Source organism: Xiphophorus maculatus, chromosome 3 (genome assembly GCF_002775205.1).
Source record: "Xiphophorus maculatus strain JP 163 A chromosome 3, X_maculatus-5.0-male, whole genome shotgun sequence".
Lineage (NCBI taxonomy): Eukaryota > Metazoa > Chordata > Actinopteri > Cyprinodontiformes > Poeciliidae > Xiphophorus > Xiphophorus maculatus.
Genome location: NC_036445.1, coordinates 2742176 through 2762050, shown reverse-complemented (window position 1 = coordinate 2762050; position 19875 = coordinate 2742176). Strand labels below are relative to the sequence as shown.

General features: G+C 37.6%; 1 protein-coding gene across 1 annotated transcript; it reads right to left on the bottom strand.

Moving 5' to 3' along the window:
* Positions 1 to 464: 464 nt before the first annotated feature.
* Positions 465 to 18631, bottom strand: gsk3a (glycogen synthase kinase 3 alpha). Its single transcript, XM_005798731.3, has 11 exons — positions 18532 to 18631; positions 18237 to 18422; positions 10968 to 11155; positions 10801 to 10884; positions 9520 to 9630; positions 6432 to 6562; positions 6118 to 6322; positions 4852 to 4947; positions 4512 to 4698; positions 4292 to 4369; positions 465 to 2849 (listed from the first exon to the last, which is right to left on the bottom strand). The coding sequence occupies exons 2-11, from the start codon at positions 18409 to 18411 to the stop codon at positions 2782 to 2784; spliced, it is 1323 nt and encodes a 440-aa protein (XP_005798788.1). The 5' UTR covers positions 18412 to 18422; positions 18532 to 18631; the 3' UTR covers positions 465 to 2781.
* Positions 18632 to 19875: the final 1244 nt, after the last annotated feature.

Here is a 19875-nt window from a genome sequence, read left to right as displayed (position 1 = left end):
ACAGAATCATTATTAGCTTTTTTAAGATGGCCTAAAGTTTCACACAAGGCTCTAGAAATCACTATGCACTATTGCAGATTCCTAATGTAAGGGATAAGGTGTCTCACATTAAGACAAAAAACACATTTTAGTATCTTCTGTTTGCGTAAAAGTCCAATTAACTCACACTCTTTTCCCACAGATGAACAAAAAATGAATTGGACATCAAAATCCATTCCTTAATAAGAAACTACATAAGTAATGCATCTTTTTAACTGTGATTACCCACAATAAATTTAAACTTGTGCAGCTTGTTTGCTGAAGTACTCGCTCCAAAATTATTTAGATGGATCACAAAACTTCAAAAATAAAAATGTGTCCCCCATGTAATTAAAGGTAATTTTGTACTTCCTTGTGTCATTACATCGTGCATCCTCTGCCACGACTGTATTTCAGAAGCCAATCAGTCATAAATGTGAAGCAGAGACAGTTTCATCACTTTATTAATGAGTTTAATTATTTATACCAACAAACAAAAACTGTCTCTCTCCTTCCATCCCTCACATTTCATCATTATCAAACGGCACTGTCCCCGATAATGACATGTTACCCTATTTTAAAAAAAAGGGGCAATGAAAGGGTCACCACAAATAAAGTGTCAACTCAGGAAATTGCGGGGGGATTAAAAGAAAACATGATTAGCTAGCTCTTCATGTAGGAGAATGTTTATGGTCAGCCAGCACGGTGCACACACACACACACATTCCCTGCTCAAACTTTCCATCTGTAAAAATTACAAACTAGACTGACGGGTCAAAACTTTTACACGCAGAAAGCAAAAATAGCTCACAGTCAGACAAAGGAGATGATGTATGTCATCTAGGTTGATTCGTTTTTCCCTTTTCCTCCACACACACACAATGTGATTTGTGCCCACGCCCTAAAACACACACACACACAGACACGTACGGGCCCCACGTATACAGAGGCTTGTAACATTCCCTTCACATTGAAGTTTAATGGAAAACCAGAATCGGCTCGCATGTGCACCTGCATACATACAGGATCGTAAATGAGTACAGTATCTTGGATGTGAAATTATTTTGCATCTGACAGAACCAACTTGGATTTGAAAAATAAAAATCCAAAGAGAAAGTCCCCAACCCTCCCCTAAAAACAATACAATAAATAAAACAGTCATGACAACATTAATGGAGGACGAGGGAAAGTGGAGGTGAGGAATGGAGGAAGAGAGAGAATAAAAATGAAACATTTTGTTCTGTTTTTCTCCCCTTTCTGAACAAGGGACTGAAATGAAACTGTATTTACAGACTGCGACTGAGGATAAACAGTCCGGCTGCTGCTGCTGGGCCGGTCTACTACAGAAAAGAAAAGAAAATTACAAGAACAACAATATAATAACAATAATAACAAAAATAACAAAATAAAAGGTACTTGATATATTTACAGTTCAGCTGTGAAAAAAAAGGAGGGAAAAGTGGGAGGAAGAGGAGGAATGGAAGGGGGTAGGCTCCGAAAGCTGTCGAGTTTTTCCAGGGGTTTGAGCATAACATCTGGTCAGATTATAACATATCAGTCGGGTCAGCTTGAACTGAACATGCACGTCTACGTTTGGTTTTTTTTTTTGTTCTTTTTTCTTTTTTCGAAAGAAAGAAACCCATCTTGTACTGACAGCGGACTGTTAGCTTAGCAATGCATTCAAAGAGCAACATGATATGAGCGGCCCCCTGCACCTGATGTCAGTCTTTTAACATAATCGAGCCGATGTGAGACGCAACACTGTACAGCAACATAATTAACGCGGCGCTGCGCCCCGACGCATGGCAGGCGGCGAGGCTCGTGTTTTAGATGCGACTGGAGCCCCGCAGCAGAGGCTCTCTCTTCCTCTGTGTGACATTAAAAACTGTCCCCTTTGCTTCCTTCCACTCCCGCCTGGAGATGTGCAATACTTACTGAGAATCAACACCAACCACTCGGCTTTCCCAGCTTGACAAACAAAGCTTATAAACGACAAACCTGAAGCAGTGTAAACTCTGCTCAAACACGCTTCCTCCTCGTTGTGGAAAAAGGCAGTTTAAGGAGCTAAAGCACGAAAACAAAACGGTAAACAGCCGTGGCGCTCCGTTTCTGTACTACCATTTAAAACCAGCTCTAGTTTAAAAGGTTTCTCCGGTGAGAGACCAGAATGTTAAAATAATTATTTGGAACTATTTGGACATTTTCAGAAAGCAACGGAAGAGGATCTTCTATAAACGCTGAGCTCTGGTTGGGATGATTGTCAAAAATCAAGCTGTAAATACTCCTCGCCATCTCAACTCCAAAGCCAATCAAAAGTCAAATCAGTGGCCACTTCTAAAATATTTTAATGCAAATTAAATACATTTAAAAAAAAAATAAAAGTCAGCTGTTGATTTTAATACAGAAACCCCAGAATGTGTAGAAGACTTCTCCTTATCCTACCGACTTTGACTTTTTATCCGCCCATTTGAACTGCAGCTTCCATTAAACCAAAGGGCAGCTACAAAAACGGCGATAAAACAACCCACAGCTTCATGAAGCGAGTGGCCGCAGCAGCCGCTTTCTACTGTAATAGTTTTGGAAAAGGTACAAATGCAGAGCGTTTCAGTTGAGTGAGTTTGGTTATCTTTTTCTATTTTAAAGGTTGGAGCCTGGACGAAGCTTTTAGAGGAAGAGTAGCAGGGGAAAGAAAAAAAGGATGTGGGGGGGGAAAGAAATAATTGGGGAAGACGAAACTGAAATTTGTGATAGAGGGATGGATGCTCAGGTGCTGTTGTTGATGGATCCAGGTGCTGAGCTGGGCTGGGCGGTACTGTCCGACACGCTGCCCTCTGCAGGGGAAAAGGCAGAGTTACTAATCACAGGTCAGATTTCAAACACACTGCAGTCAGTTCACATCCTCTCATCTCTGTCATAAAAGTCATTAATTTGAAGCAGAAGGTGCTTTTTGTTTTTCAGGGTGGAATGAAGATGCAACAGACATCCTTTGCTGCATTTTGCAGAGCGATTTCCAGCATTTCACAGGCGTTTAGCATGCTAGTGATACATTCAAATAATTAAATTAAGGATTATAAAATTGGCACATTATGCATATTTTTCATTAAAGCCTTTTAATACAATATTAGAAATGCATTAAAAAGCAATTCCTTTTTGAATAAGAAAACATGTCATTGCTTAAAAAGCAATAACGGAACTCCTTTCGTGTAGCGTGATAATTTCTAGCAAAGGATGAATGAGAGGCTAAAAAAATATACTTCCATCATCAACATGTGGAAACCTCAGTCCTTTCTGCCTGACGTATCAATACAATGCAGGGCTGATCTGTTGATTATTCTTTGATTAACCGATTAATAATAGCAAAAGATGCTTAATAGGAGATTTTCGTTTTTACAACAATTTGAACCAAACACAGCCACATTACGGACAAAGAAAATTTTTATCTTTAATTTTTTAACAGTTTTGGCTTAATTAATGCTCTGAATGTGTTGTTTCAGTAAATTAACCTTTATTTTGAGTCTTTATGCTGCTGTTTCCGCCTACATCCATCCATTCTTAGTAGTAGAGCTTCTTTAAATTGCTTGATATTTTTTACTCTTTCCCTTCCTTTAAGCATAATCATGATTAATTTTCAGCATGTGGTCAGTGTGTTTATAGAAGCCAAATGTCAGCCTGTTGTGTTCCTGGGCTTTTCCCAAACATCCTGACCAACTTCGACAGTTTGGGTCAGATGGTTTGAAATTTGGACAGAACTAACTAATCCTGCAAGACAATAATCCCAAACAGATCACAACTGGTTCTGAAAAGAATGAAACAGGTTTACATCCAGCTATGTAACAGCCCCGACCTCAACTGCATTAAAAATATAAGGACAAAACTAAAACGGTCTGCACATAAAACCAACTAATGGGTGAAACTAAACTCTTTCCACCAAGAAGACGGCTCAACTATCCTGAATTATGCCAGATGCTAGTTGTTCAACTTGCTATGGGAGACTTAAACATTTATTAAGGTTCTCTGTTTACATTTGAGTCCTGTTCTTGCTTTTGACAATAACTCAAGTCATTTGTTTTTTTTACTCCACCCTGGAAAATTGTTCAAATGACTCATTAAAAGGCCAAAATTAATAACTTTCATGCTGCTGATAGGAAGATCTAAACCTTTAACATCTGAGCTTCTGTTAACTTTCACATCTATCCATGGTTGATTTTACTTTAAACAGAAACAAATACAGTTGGACCAAAACAGGAAGCATAAGCAAAGCGGCTAACTGTACCGTGTGAGGCAGGCGATGTCTGTGCACGAGCGTGAGGAGGAATGAGTGTGGAGTTCAACTGGGGCTGGATGGACAGCTCTGAAAGCAGAGAGGAACAAATTGTCAATTACAGATAAAATACAGTCAGTTAAATAACAACAACAGCTGCTAACTTATGACGGCAGCTAGATGCGAGTCTAAATCGCTAAACAATTTACGCAGAGGGCAGAAATGAACTGACCAACAGGACTGAAGTTGAAAAGGGGCGGCAGTTCCCGTCCGCTGGGCAGGCGGGTGTTGGGCTGACGCAGCTCATCGAAGAAGGCGTGCGCACACGCTTCCAGAGGAGACAGTCTGGAAACGGGGGTGTATTCCAGCAGGCGGGAGCAGAGGGCGATGGCCTCTGGTGGGGTGCGAGGCTTAAACACCTGAGAGGAGAGAGGGAGTCAGCATCAGTGTACGGACAAAACCCGTCAAAAGAGAAGATTGGGTATGAGCAACTGGAAATTTGGGGGGAAAAATAGGCGGAGATTTAAAAGTTCAATTGTATAAAGTCAGGAGATAAACCAAAGAAAACAAACCTTTGTCCAAGGATGTGCTTTGATCTGTGGGAATTTAAACTCTGTGTAGTTAGGGTTCATCTCCCGGATCTGCTCCCTCGTCGGCGTCCCCAAAACCTGAAATGATGGAAAATTACTTGTTACCAATCAAGACCATTACAAAAAATGTATATTAAGGTTTCCATTTATATGGTGCATTAGATATATTGTCCAATTGTTGACAAAACATCTCTTATTTCTTGTAACAAAGCGGTAATCAGAAAAGCTTCATAGACTCGTTCCACTCCTGACTGGTAGCTGTTCATTTTTGATTCCATGTTGTTTTTTTTGTTTGTTGATTTTTGCAAATGTCTTTTTTTCCATGATGGTTTTATGACTCAAATTCAGGCTTCCTACATATTTTCATGTACAAATTCCAGACTCAACTTTCCAAAGTCCTCAATAAACATAAATAGAAACTGCAAAAGAACACCATTAATTTATAGCAGATTCCTACACTTTGCATGCAGAACATGAAGAAAAGAAACAGGAAGTAAGCAAGGAAGCACACAAGAAAGTAACAAAAGGAAGGAAACCAAGTGTGAAAGGGAGGACACAATGAGGGAAAGAAATGTAAGTAAAAACAAAGAAAGGAAGAACATGGAGGAACAGGAGGAGGAAGGAAGGACAAAGGTTAGAGAGAAAGAAGAATGAAAGACAAGGAGGGAAAGAAAGAATGGAGGAATATAGTAGTGAAGGAGGAAGGACACATTGAATGATGAAACAGATTTTGAAACGAAGCCATCTGCTCAGAAAGAGAGTTATAAAGTCTGTAGACGTAGGAGAAAAATGTCCTTGCTAAGTTCACCAATTAGAGTTGAAGAAAAAGTTATAGAAAGAACTGGATTTACAAACTAGATAAATACGTATATGCATTAATAGATCTACATCTGTCTCCCCGGTTTGAGGATAAACGATTTCCTCAGCTGCCGTTTCCACAATTTTTTTTTACTATACTAAATTATTTTATTAAGCAAAAACAAACACCTTCCGTATTTTCATGTCTCAAGTCAAAACCCGTTTTTTTTCCAACTTCTCTATTAAGTTGAGGCTATTAGCGTCAATTAAAAAGCTGCTGTTCCTAAAAACTCATTACTTTGCTTTAAACTATGTGATTTGTACACCCATTTAAACTGAATTACAAACTTATTAATAAAAAAACATTCTACCGCTACTGGTACGTTAACGTAACATGTTATCAACTGATTTGTTAGTTTTTCTGTCCAGATGACATCGGAGCGGCGGTACCTTAATGATCTCTACTAACTGGTCCACACCGCTGTCCCCGGGGAAGATGGGCTGGCCCAGAAGCAGCTCGGCTAACACGCAGCCGGCTGACCAGATGTCAATGTTGGATGTGTAGTCGGTGGCGCCGAATATGAGCTCTGGGGCACGGTAGTACCGTGAGCAAATATAGGACACATTCGGCTCCCCTCGAACTAGCTGCTTTGCACTGCACAGTTTTTGAAGAGTGAGGGGAAAAAGGATCGTCAGAGATTGCAAAATTGTTTTGTTAAAGTCAGCAATCAAGAAAGAACTAAACAATGAAGTGACTTTCCAACCTGCCAAAGTCACAAAGTTTGAGGATGGCCGTCTCTGGGTCTACCAGGAGGTTCTGAGGCTTTATGTCTCTGTGACAAACGCCCTGGGAATGGATATAAGCCAGACTGCGAAACAGCTGGTACATGTACACCTGAGAGGGACAGACAGAAACAATCACAGAGTTAAACAAGCAGTCAGTCTCACCAATTATGAAAAAAACAAAAATGCAATTTTCTTTTCCCATGTCACAGCGTTAAAATAAATAAACCTTGTTACAGCTCAGCCTGTTGCAGTAAGCCATTACTTGATAGCATGATCAAATAAAATGAGTTTTATAAATTCCAGTCTGATGATTAATATTTTTGAAGGGTTATTTTATTCACACAGACTTAGTAACTCATTTTATTTATGTTTTCAGTTGCATAAGCTCTTTATTTTAATTTTGTTTATTGTTTTTGGTTGTTGTGTTTTATTTTTGATAGTTAAAATGTCTTCCAGTTCCAGTGTGGAGTATTTCTTTCCCAAAATTAAAATGTATTGGTCGTCGAAAGAGTGAACAGTGCATTATTATGCCATTATGGATGTATTACTTGAAAATGGTTTCAAAGCAACAATTATAGCGCTATAATTTCTGGGACAATTTATTGTCCAGCAAAATCTGTTAGATAGAGCACTGCTTATTAAGGACTGTTTGGATTTTTTAAAAGCTCTGAACAGTGAGATATAAGAGACCCACTCTGAAGAAATTCCTGCCTCTCTTGCTCCCCAGCGCCTCGGTCTCTGGAGACCAAGCATGTTTTAGGAGAACCTACATGTTTGCGTGCTCTCCCACTGACAGGCTGCTACCTGGAGTGAGCGCTCCTTCCCTCATTACACAGGAGGCCAGGAACAACTGAGCTGTCAACACAAATGTTTGCACTGCTGCAGTCCCTGTGAAGCATTTCAGTTAAACAAAAGCTGTTTCACACTCAAATATACAAACACTTCTGAGTCATCATGGGAGACCAGGGTATAAACTGCTTGTTTCATGCAGAATCTTATTTTCAGGCACCAATAATTTTTAGTTATTTGACAAAAAAAGGCATCCTTAATGTCATCTGAACTACTAGATCAAAAATATATAATTTATCACTAAACAAAAATGAAAAGAAAACAATACTCTATCCTACTCACCCCAGAGACAAGATCCAGTAAATAAAAAAAATTTAAAATACTACTTGGAATGATCCCCTAAACGCATAAACTAAATTGCTTTTGTTTTAAAAATTTCACAACCAAAAAATTGTTTTCTAGTGGTTGCCAATCACTGCTAAGCTGTATGTGTCACCATGATCCAGTTATGAAGGAAGGCAGCTGACAGACTTCATAAGTAACTGACCAAATATTCCCTTCTTCTATGTTTGGCTACATGAAAATGGTTTAGGCGAACACTGTGTGGATTGTGATGGAGCCTGCAGTGACACATTTCTACACCGAAATAGCACAGTGGTGAAAATTCTCCCAGAAGAAGTGTAACCGTCCCCGTCTAAATCTTCTGACATGTGTCCTCACATCTAGGTCGGTGATGTCAGCCTCAAATCTAAAATATGACAATACGATGAAGTTGGCGATCTTCTGCTGCATCTGTGAATTGTACGCAGGAAGCATCTTAACATGACAAATGGTGACTGCCGTCATCGTCATAATTATCGCCATTATTGCCCACGGGGTGCCTAGACAGCAGGCAGAGCGGATTATAAAATAATGGGGGACAAGATGACTGAGGGATAAGAAATGACGGCTGTTAACGAGAGGGCAGAGGGGCTTGGAAGAGAAGGAAACATGGTAAAAACATAGGAGGGAAGAAGAAAAAAAATTAAAAGGACTCTGGCAGTGACACGATGGAAATATGTCTGAGAAGGAAGAAAAGGACATCAGGGAAGAAAAGAGAGAGAGATCAGCGTGCATGTGGACGCCTCAGGGGAGCAGCAGGCTGAGGTGGGGAAATGGGCCATGAGACAGCTATAATGTCCTCTCCGCTGCTTCATATGCAGTAAACACAAACACCAACATGAGCAGCGTTTTAACAGGAATCCAAGGGTATTGCAAACGATTAACTCCCATGGGTCCATCTTTTCTTTCTGCTTTCATTATCCTGCTGAGCTGTCTGTGAAAGCAAACAGACTTATGGGTTCATTATATCCTCAGGAGAGCAGAGAGGAAACAAATATTCAAGATTTATACTAAATGCCATTTTACAATAAAAAAATAATAACTATAATCAACTTTAAAGCAGTAAGTCCTTTTAAGAGCAAGTTTCCAGGCTAGGATTTGAAGCTGCAGTCAGAGGGATGTAAACAGATTCAACTTGTGAAGCAGTTTCTTTATAAAAGGTATTTTGCAATATTTATGTTGTGCAGAAATTGTAACACAATTGACTGTTTGACTGTTTTTAAGATAAATGCAGAGCAATAACAATCAAGGTTTCACCAACTCAAATTAAAGATAATTATGAATAGAATTTAATACCTATATCTTCACAGAAATGTACAAATTTTATCCAGCCAACTGGCGATTTATTTGCACTTACACATTAAAGATGCAAAAAAGCTACCAGCTAGATATGGTATGTTAGCAGTGAGTCACCATTTAGAATCACAGAAAGCAATGATGATGTCTGAATGCAACTCAAACTTTTGCCAGACAGAAAAGTCCAGCGAGGAAAAGAATACACTGAATACACAACATTAAATAGTCCTGCCAATAAAAAAATTAAGACCTGTGATTAACAGTTGTTAAAAACCAACTTACTTTGTAAATAAAGTTAAAGCATTTTAATTTTAGATGAATGAATTTAAGACTTTTAAAGGATGCAGACCAGGTAAAAATAAGATAAGATTTATTTGTCACTGTCATCAACAGATTACAACGAGATTGAGATACCCATTGCAAGCTTCTGTAATTCAGTTTTCCACTTTCTAATTTGAAAAAAAAAATCTGAATGAGATCAATTTTAATGCAATTAAACTTAATCTGAACTATTCTGAAATAACAAAAAATAGCTGAAGCCTGCAGATGGGGGTGGGATAACTTCTTAGCACAATGTGGATGATTTTAGCCTCGACTTACCTTAACATAGATGATGGGAACGATGGCCTTGGCCTTGTTGAAGTGCCGAGCCACCCTGTACACCGTCTCCGGGACGAAATCCAGCACAAGATTCAAATACACCTCGTCTTTCTGGTGCAGAGAAGTGAAAGACAGAAAATACACTACATGGGAGAAAACAATCTCAAGTTGCTGTCAAACAGACATTTTCTTGACGGATTCTTGAGGAGCAGGGTGTGAAGTCACAAACTACATTATTTTCGCTCCAGACTTGCTTTTCCAGATCTGCAATTCGAGCAAAGGGGGCTTTTTTTATAGCAGCATTTCCTCTTCAAACACATGCAGGTCAGAATGTGACTGGGAATGAGGAGTCTGACTGCCAACCTTTATTTAACACCACCAATGTACAAAATTAACCACATAAGTCCTGTAAAATTTGGATAAATGTCCAAGTCATATTGACTGAAGAAACATTACATTTGTGCAACAATTTTAATATTAACATATTTATTCATCCAATTCCTAATCATGTATTTTCCCTTGAAACCGCATCTTATGTAGTGCGGAATAAATAAAGTATTAAGTAAAAAATATACTTATTTTTTTAGCTACAAAAGCTTCAGTTTATTCCATTATGGCCCCAAGTACCAAGATGAAGCTGTGCATAAAAAGTTTAAGAGATGATTTATCAAAGAGTCATATCAAAACAAAATAGCTATCTGTTGCTGTCCAAAAAAATTAAATCTAATACCGTCACTGCTGATTGATCAATAAAATCTAAGTCAAAGGTGACTGATCAAAGTTGGGTGTACAATTAAGCAACGTAGCATTATTTTACTATATTCAAGCAAATAAAATGCTCTTAATAAAGTAGCAGACTGTGTATCACCAACAAGGGTTGGTATTGTGGAACTATAAACTGGATCACGAGATAGAAAAGATTTTCATCTCAAAACAGTTTTAAAACACGATGCAATGCCGGGCTAAAACCAGCAAAAACTTTGAACCTATTTAAGTAAAAACAACGTAATCTAAGGATAGGTTTTGACCCAAAAAAACCGATCTGCTTGAATGCGTTTCGCAAAGTTCATTATAAAGTCAAGCTTTGAAATCTAAACACAAAGTGTCAAACCAAGCGTCTACAAAAGCTTAAATTGATGCACTGTTCGACCGCCTTGCCCTCACCATGTACATGAATCATCAGTGAGTCATGAAACATTAATTGTCTGGGCGTGGGAGCTTGCTGCTGCTGCAACCAAAAAATTTCTTTCAACATAAAACATGAAGTCAACACAAACACACCTTCTCTCCGCTCGAGTAGAAGAAGTAGCGTAGCCTCACAATGTTGCAGTGGTCCAACTTTCTCATAATCTGCAGCTCCCTATTCTATAACAGAAAAAGAAAACGCTAAGGAGACAGGAAACACTTTCTTGTGGTTGTCTAAGCAAATCAATGCTCCTCTGTTTTACCTTAAACCTTTTATCTTGGAGAACTTTCTTAATAGCCACCATCTCCTGCGTGTCAATGAGGCGAGCTTGGTAGACCACGCCAAAGGAGCCATTTCCAATGACCTTTATGTCTGTGTAGGACACTTCCTGCGGGCGGTCAGGGCCCTGGCCGGGGGTGGCTACCACCGTCGTCACTTTGCCGCTGTCTCCTGTGGACAGCACAACAGAAACGACTTAGCATGCCTAAATCACATTGTGACGGAAATGAAAATTAATTGATGATGATGTGAGGGCGTTCTTCTCCAGCAGGCACAGGAGGAGAAGAGGAGATTGATGGAGATACATACAAAGTAATGTCAGAAGAAAACCTTTCCAGAGGCTGCAAAAATTTTTTAAAGTAGGAACCTCCAGCAGAAATTTGTGTTCAGATTCTCTCAATTCGAGCTCGAGGCAAAAAGTTAATTTTATAGATGAGTAAACGTGGTAGAGGCATTCCCCAAAAGACTTGTTGGAAGATTTAATTGCAATGATTCATCAAGGTGTTTAATTTTGAAACTACAGAAATTCTAAATGTTTCCTTTTAATTGTCCATATTTCATTAACCTTTCTGAAGTTTTTGTAAAACGAGATAGTACACTTTCTTTATTTTAAAAAAATGTCATTTACTGCAGCCTTAACTGCCTGAATAGTAATGGGGTCTAATGCATGTCATTTCCATAAGCTGTGAAACAAAAAATGCTGGTACTGACTGTCTTTATGTTGTGTTATTGAGCCTTTTCACAGCTTTTTGCCACCTGGACCAAAATAAGTCTGCTCTTCTTTCAAATCTAACGCCATAACCTCACTTTTTTTCTCTCCTATGGACTCATAAGGATTTTTATTTACAGACTGAAGTATTCTGTAGCAAAAGCAGATCCATTAGAGCACTGTTTAAGAACAGTGCTTGAACCCGTAGTCCATTCAATGATAAAATCATTACGTAAATTTAAGGTTTTTAAAGATCTCTCGGGTCTAAAAAAGTAATGAAATTGCCTTTTTGTAGCTTGTGTAGCAATACTGTATAATAAAATTTTGAAATCAAGTTATGATGTGGCAAGTCAAAGATAAAATACTATAATTAAATATTAAAAAAAACATAAAATCAACTGTATCTTTTGTTCTTCAGTTTTTCCAGTTTAAAAATTGAAGGGAAAAAATGCTTGGTAAACCAAATATTAGTAAATAGATAAAACCTAATTCTACTCTTCTATAGGCTTCTTAATCCTGGAAATATGTATCATTTTCCTCTAACTTCACATTTATGTACTACTTTACATTATCCTATCATTTAAAATCTCCATAAAACACATTGTAGTTTGTTAATCTAATATAGCAGAAGTGAAAAAGTTTAAATTGTCCAAGGATCCGTGTGTTTCTGCACCTGATAATGAACAGTCTTTGATGAGTATCTCATTTAATAGATGTAACCTATATGTTGGCTCCAGAGACTTCACTGGATGATAATGAGGCAGTGAGACTTCCTGCAGCACTCCACTTGTTCACCTGGGTGAAACGAGGCTAAACCCTTCAGTCTGGAGGCATGCATTAATGCAGAACCGAATCTAAATCCAACCTCTGTATGACCTCCTTCCTGAGACACCATCGTGATAAAATCCATCAGAAAAACCCAAAACTGTGGGACCACAACTGCATCAAATCTTTTTTCTCAGTAATGCTTCTAAAAACACAATAAGGTCAGACCAATGTCTGACCTCGCGTGACAAATACAGGCAAAAGGAAGATGTTGAAGATGTAACACTTCCTGACAGCTCCGGTTAGAGTCAAATAGCTGTGTGGTGTTTTATGCCTGTGCATGTGTTGGGTCAGGAATGATTTGACATATAGGAAACCCCTAAAAAAACCCAACACACATACAAAAAAAAAAAAACACCAGGAGGAGAGGAGCAGCAGTTAAGAGGCCCACTGCCAACAGGCTTGTCAGAGCCTGTGATGAAATTGCGTGGACAGCAGCACACCCAGAGGTGCAACATTTTCTGGGCTTGCTCAGTTCGCTTGTCTTAACAAGACCCTTCCACATTTCTTTTCTATTTCTGTTTTAAAACAGAGCCAAAGAGATAAAATACTCTCCAGTAAAGATTTGAAACTGGATTATGACTAAGATTTGATAAAAGAAATTTCACAACTATTAAGTTTTATGCATTAAAACTTTTTATAGCAGAGTTATCCAAAGCTTCCCAGTAGCCTGTATTATATCCACATGATTAGATCATGATTAGCCTAGATCTGATCCCTCGGGTTAGCAGCGCTGAGATAAGTCAATGTGTGGGGCCTGCGCAGTGCTCTATCACTGCTCCACTCAACGGGCCCTTTGGGTAGCGTTTCAGCACAGCCACCACTTCTCTTAAAAAAGTTAAGTTAAATGGGAGCACATTAAAAATGAAAAAACGGTGGCATGATAGTGTCTTGAATAATAAATGCAAAGATTAGTGCTCTGCCCGGCTGTCAGAGAGAAGCTCTGCTCCCTAACCTGACGAGTTAAAGAAAATGGATGAGCAGGGTGACTTTCATTATACCTGTACTTCATGAAAAATTACCCCAGAGTTGTTTGTAAGCAAAAAAAAAAAAAACTTTAGCACACTTTTAAGCTGATAAAAAGATTGTCAGTTGTGTGATAAATTACTATCAATATTTTATCATTAGTGGACCTCTGGCACCTTACCTGGCAGTGTTGGATGATGAATTAATGACAGGAAGACGTAGATAAATTACTTTAAAGACATTAGTGCTTTATAATTTCTTTACCTACAAGTTTGTTGCCTTTTCAACAGAACAAAACATCTTAACTGACCCACCAGCAGAATAAATTACAACAAACTCAAGATGAATTGATTAATTTCCCTTTACTTATGCTGTTAACTCTACATATTGTGTTGCTAAGATTTATCTCTTCCTCTGCGGATTCAAGTACTTTAGCATGCATATCTCAGGGGTGATTGCAAATAATAGACACAGCTTTGTCATCCCTAAACAGGAAATCTACATACCACATTAGATGGAAGTTACGGGGATTGGATTTATGTAAAGTAGCAGGAGGTCAGAAGCTAATGTGGCCGCCCCTGAGTCAAAGCGCTGTTAAAGGCTGAACTGATGAAAGGTTTTAGAGTGGACTGGTCGTGACTCACAATACCAGTCTGGTTTAAAACGTTGCTATCACTGCGCTCACTATTTATGACACCAATGTGGACAAAAGTGGGAGACTTTAGAAAGTAGGAAACAACGTGAAATTCAGTCTTTTTAAGGAAAATAGAAAAAGCTTCTCAGACAAATTGAGTTTGTATTTAAGTAAATGTTTAAGGCAACAAAAGGTCAGGTTGACTAAAGCTATGAAAAAGTATGTGAATGTTTTATATAAGTTGGTACTAATAAATAGAAAAGCAATTTTTAAAAATCTGTTCTTTTGGAACAAGGTAAAGGCAAAATAAGTCTGTAAAAAAGTTCTTCAGATTTCAAGACTAAAACCTAAAAACGTCCCATCCTTTAAAGATAAAGGATGGGCAAGTGTTCAACACATAGAAAAATAACAGTAAAAATGACTTAAAAAGTAAAATCTGGTTTCAAAAGAAAAAAGCCTTTCTTACATCTGACGACAGATATGTAATTGATATTCAAGCAAAGCGCCTGCCTCTCACATGGAAATCACTTTGACGTGAATCGCCTAAACTAACCTGAATATTAACTGTTGACCAAATGGGTCCAGACCGTTTCTGCAGGATGAAGTGAGGTTCTGCAAAAATGGTACAGGAGTGATTGAAGGGGCACCGAAATGTGTTTCAGTCACTGAATTTTCAAGATCCTGCTCCAGTGGAGCAACACTGTGATGCAGTAGACATCAAGTTTGATCAATGGAGGCTCCAAGTCGCAGAGTAAGCCTGACATGGGCTGAAAGATTTCAAAAATCTTGCAGAGAAACAAGTTGTGATGTAAAGGGTCAATATAAAGCTGGAAGATAAAAGGAGACAGGCATGGATGCACTAATAACATGGAACCCTCCCCAAAAAAGATAATCAGTTTGTTCTGCAGCAGTCGCACTGCATGACTTTTCCAGAAAACTTCTGACACTATTTGATATTGGTTGTAGTTAATGTTTAGTTTGAAGAGCAAGTTTGAAGGTTTCAGCTCATCTGTCACACTGAACAACCACAGAGCAGCGATATGAGTTTGCAACTTCTAATAGCTGTCCTCAGCACAGAACCCAGCTTTAAAGAATCTGTAACCAGATCACACTGCAGACTTTATAAAGTCTGATCAACTTTATGCCTGATCACAGCAGCTGATCTGATGACAAAAAGACGAACAATTTTAGACGAGTTATTCTTCTGCTATGGCTCACCAATCGATACAAGATTGAGGCAAACAGAACACCAATGTTCTGTTTGCAATGACTACTAAAACAATAAAAATAAAAATATAAAAATCATGTAGCTACGCAACATTAAACGTAGCTACATGATAAACAAGATACTGTGATTTACTAGCCATATTGAGGATTTCTATATTTTAAATTGATTTTTAAAAGCTATGGTAACGATGGGCAACTGAACAAAAAAGTATTTTTGTACAACCTACCAAAAAGATAAAGACATGGAAAACTGATGAATAGAAATGCTGACTGATGAAAATAAAAATGAATAAGTCAGCACTTAATAATTAATAGGGTCCTATAAAATGAGTCCATGCCACAGAGTATTACAACTATTAAAAACTTGCACAACTCGATGCCAAAATATTTCGCTTTAGTCATCCTCAAAATATGATTCAAGATGTTTTTTGAACAAATACTAAAAATACCTAAATCATGGACAGTTAATTCTACAAAGTGTATAAGATGCTTATTATTTTACAAACAGATTACAGTTTACACCTTTTTGGTCTGTGCAGGCTTCCATCAGATAATGATAATGAAATTAAACAGAGAGCTCATGTAATTTACTTACATAACTATCGTCATCATTAACTATTTGAATGAAGGCAGCACAATATTCTAAATTCTTATCTTTCTCTTTAAGGGTTTTAGTGAACATATTATTCCCCTTTGACCACTCTATGTTATTTGTTTTGAAAGCTCTGAATAATAATGTGTTTTCATGTGAATTTATGTTCATATTTTGGATAGTCTTACTTATTTTACCTTTGTGTGAACCTGCAAGATTTTATTCATGCAGGTATATTTGTTGGCGATATACCTGAATATCCCCTAAGAGAAAATAAAAGGTCACTTTATTCTATTAAAAACAGAGTAAATCAATAAACTAGTAGTAGTAGCAGTACTACCAATGCTGAGAGTTAAGTGCTTCACGAAAAATTCACAAAAAAAACCAAATTCCACTGATACAGCAGTATTTCTCACCCTTTAGAATAATATTGTGACAGTATTTCTAACACTAAAATTTACTCTGAAATAAAACAGTCATTTTTTGTTATAGCTTCAGCTTGTGGCTCGAACTAAAATTGTGACACAGTGACCTGCTAGTTTTGCCTTTTTTTACTATCTTGTTTAAAGCAACAAGTAATATTGTGGGTACAAATCCTTAGCTAAGCAGGAAAATGACATTTACATGTCTGCACACAAGCCTGCCTAAGGGAAAACCAGATTTAACAAACTGTCAAAGCAGGAGATAAATAGCGAATAAAAGATCCATCTTTCAATTATCTCTAAAGAATGTTGATGCCAGCACAGCTTCATGGTTTTGAGCCCTTTTTGATGAACAGAGCTACAAACCTAGGGATTATTTTAAACATTTGCAAACAAGAGAAATCAGTACTGTATTATATTCATATTAAGTATGTTACAATCAGCAAATCTGCTGTTGCTGTTAGTTCTCTAATCGCTTGGCACGTGATTATACTACTCGCTGCACCATCCACCTCAAAATCACCTTTTCATTTACTATTGCTGTTTTGTTTTTTTGCCATTTTGTCACCTCTAACCAACAATTATATCACTTAAGTTATTTTATTGCTCTTTCAGATTAAATTAGTTTTTTCTCCAACATACAGCTCTTTGTGCTCTAATTATGCAAGTTATGGGTTAGGGTTAACCCATAACTTGCATGGGTTAACTCTATCCCATGCAAGTTATGGGTTGCATGTGTCCTATATTTATCTCCTGTAAGATAGGAGATAGCTTTTATCTCCTATCTTACAGGAGATAAAAGCTGTCTCCTGTAAAATGGCTTTTATTTGCAATTATGGGATGCAATTTGACAATTCCTGTCAAAAATATAAATATACAGAATATTATCCCTAGTTTTTTTTCTCCCATTCCTGTAGGTAAAATAAAAAAGGTACGTGATGAAAATCAAAAATTATAGTTTAATAATGTAAAGTAACTGTCAGATGATCCGACACTTGCAGCATATGTCTAATTAGCCTGCATTTGGTGCAGTTTCCATCTGAAATTGGAAATAATTTTCATCTGAATTACAGAATTCAATTACTATGTCAACTATTAATGTTTAAAAATTCAGTTTTTGTTTCAAGTGAACAAACAGACAGAGCATTAAAAGGGGGATTGCAATATATATGAATATATATATTTTAGAGGATCAAAATTTAATGTATGATTTCAATAGAACAAATGCATTAAAATACAAGAATGTCAGCTTTTAAAATGCTGTCGCGGTCTTAATTTTTCGAAAACATAAATGATCTTCGGATCATCTGAATAGCATTTAATCCTCCTTGGGAACATTCCGCCAACATGCCAATATATATTCTGTTAAGATGTATGAACCATCTAGTGCTGACATAATATCAGTGAGAAAACGCATCCATTAGATTAGCCAGATTTCAAGACGACGAAAAAGTTAAGAGTAGATGAATTTTCCCAACACTTTTTCCAAACGTTAGCAAGTTAGCTAGCATCCACCTCTGATATAAATAGCAGAAAATATGATGTTCTCAGCTTGAGCTACTTCCATCCTTCACAAACAAATGGCAAAGAACTGTTCGGCAATTTTAAAAAAATATTTATTTTTTTGTTAACGCTGAGCCGCGACTAGTTTAAGCTTTTCGCCACCAAAGCTAACGACATTGCTAGCAGATGAAAGCCGTTGATCGCTGCGCTACCTCGGTGAAAAACAAGGCTATCCGGCTAACTGCTATGTTTAGCTCTCCAGCAACAGTCGACATCAAATTTACTTTGACGCCTTTATTTTCAAAGAATACATTCCTCCGATGCCCACAATACCACGTACGACTGGTCATATAAAATGTGAATACAAAACTTACTGGGCAGTTTCAAATTTCCAAAGCTCGTCGAGCCGCTTCCACTGGCTTGTGAAGCCCCAGTTTTTCCTGTCGAGCTTCCGCCGGCCCCCGCCGATACGGCACCGGCTGCAGCAGATCCGGGAGCTCCGGGAGGCTCAGCGAATGAGCTGGTCCTGGCCCGCCCGCTGCCGCTCATATTTGTGTGAACTAGAGCCGAGGGCACAGTTGAATGTTTAGAGCAGCAACACGGGCGGACACACTGCCATATGTGTGCGTGTTGTAATATTTGATATAAATTTTAAAAAATTACACTTACAGCGTTCAGTATAGGTTTCCCGTCTCCCCCTTTCTTCCTCTGTAGAACAGTGATGGTGGGGGGACTGGGGAGTTGACGCACAACGACGTAAAGACTACAATGGTTCATGGGAAATTGAGTTTTGAGAACGGAATAGAAGGTTATTATCTACGGAAGAGGATTAGGGCCACAGGAAAAAAATATGACTTTAATCTCAGATTGTTTAGTAAAAAGGCAGAATTCAGGCTTTTTACTCTGAAAATTGTGTATTATTATTGATTTTAGTCTGTAAAAACGGTTATCAATTATTGATACAAAACCAAAAAAGCTCAAATCTTGTGCAGTTTCTTTGCTTATATATTATCTGAAAACACTACATTTTGGTTCTGATCTAATTAGTGCTGCTTTTTCTTTGTGAAATATGACAGATTATGGCTCTTGATGAAACCAAAACTAGTAATATTCTACCCATAGATGTTACACAAAGGAGTTTCCTTAAATTACCCGTTTTGACAGGTAATTGTCAAAACAGGCATAAATCAACATAAGGTTAATATGAAATGTTGCACAGTAGACGCTGCCTATCTCAGGCAACCATTTGGCAAGAGGCAAATGGCACGGTGAACAGGTCACCATCCATCACAAGGAAACATAGAGACACAACGAGAAAACACCAGAGATAAATGTAAACAAAATAGGGGGGTAGGCTGGAGGAATTAAAACAAACACATTGACAAGACTTAAAAGGTTTAACTGTAAGACAAATAAATGCTAATAAAAACATTTATTTAATGTATTAATAAGAAAAGATAAGACAGACTTTATAGATTCCTGATTTTAGAAAGCAACATCAGCAGCAGCAGCAACATGACATACAGAAAATAAATATGCTCACACACACACACACACACACACACACACACACACACACACACACACACATATATATATATATATATATATATATATATATATATATATATAGATGTATAGTAAAAAAAATAGATGTATAGTATTGTTTAAGCTCAAACAAACAAACAAGCAAAAGAGTAAAATAAAGACGCATTAAAACCAATCTGGATACATTTTCTAAAAATTCATAAGCAAATAAGAAAAAATATTTAAAAATTATTTAAGTAAAAGCAAAACTACTAAAGTTCATGTGAAAGCTAGACTAAAAATAAAATATTTTAACTTTGAATACATCAGTGTATTCATTTAGTACTGCCCTGTATTTGGAGAAAATTCTCCTCGCTTTAAAATTTCTATGGTTATAAAAACTACAATTCCCAGCATTAAAGTGCCAATTATGATCGACAGTCGCTGTGTCCAATCACAGGAGCTGAAACGCACACGCTATCACAC

What these genes read in the sequence shown, in the direction of transcription:
- gsk3a (XM_005798731.3), bottom strand. Translation starts at nt 18,411, where the DNA reads ATGAGCGGCAGCGGGCGGGCCAGGACCAGCTCATTCGCTGAGCCTCCC. An exon ending in AGTTAGTAGAGATCATTAAG is followed by an intron (nt 4,948 to 6,117) that starts GTACCGCCGCTC and finishes CCATCATTTCAG; the next exon opens with GTTTTGGGGACGCCGACGAG. An exon ending in GACATCGCCTGCCTCACACG is followed by an intron (nt 2,850 to 4,291) that starts GTACAGTTAGCC and finishes TTTCCCCTGCAG; the next exon opens with AGGGCAGCGTGTCGGACAGT.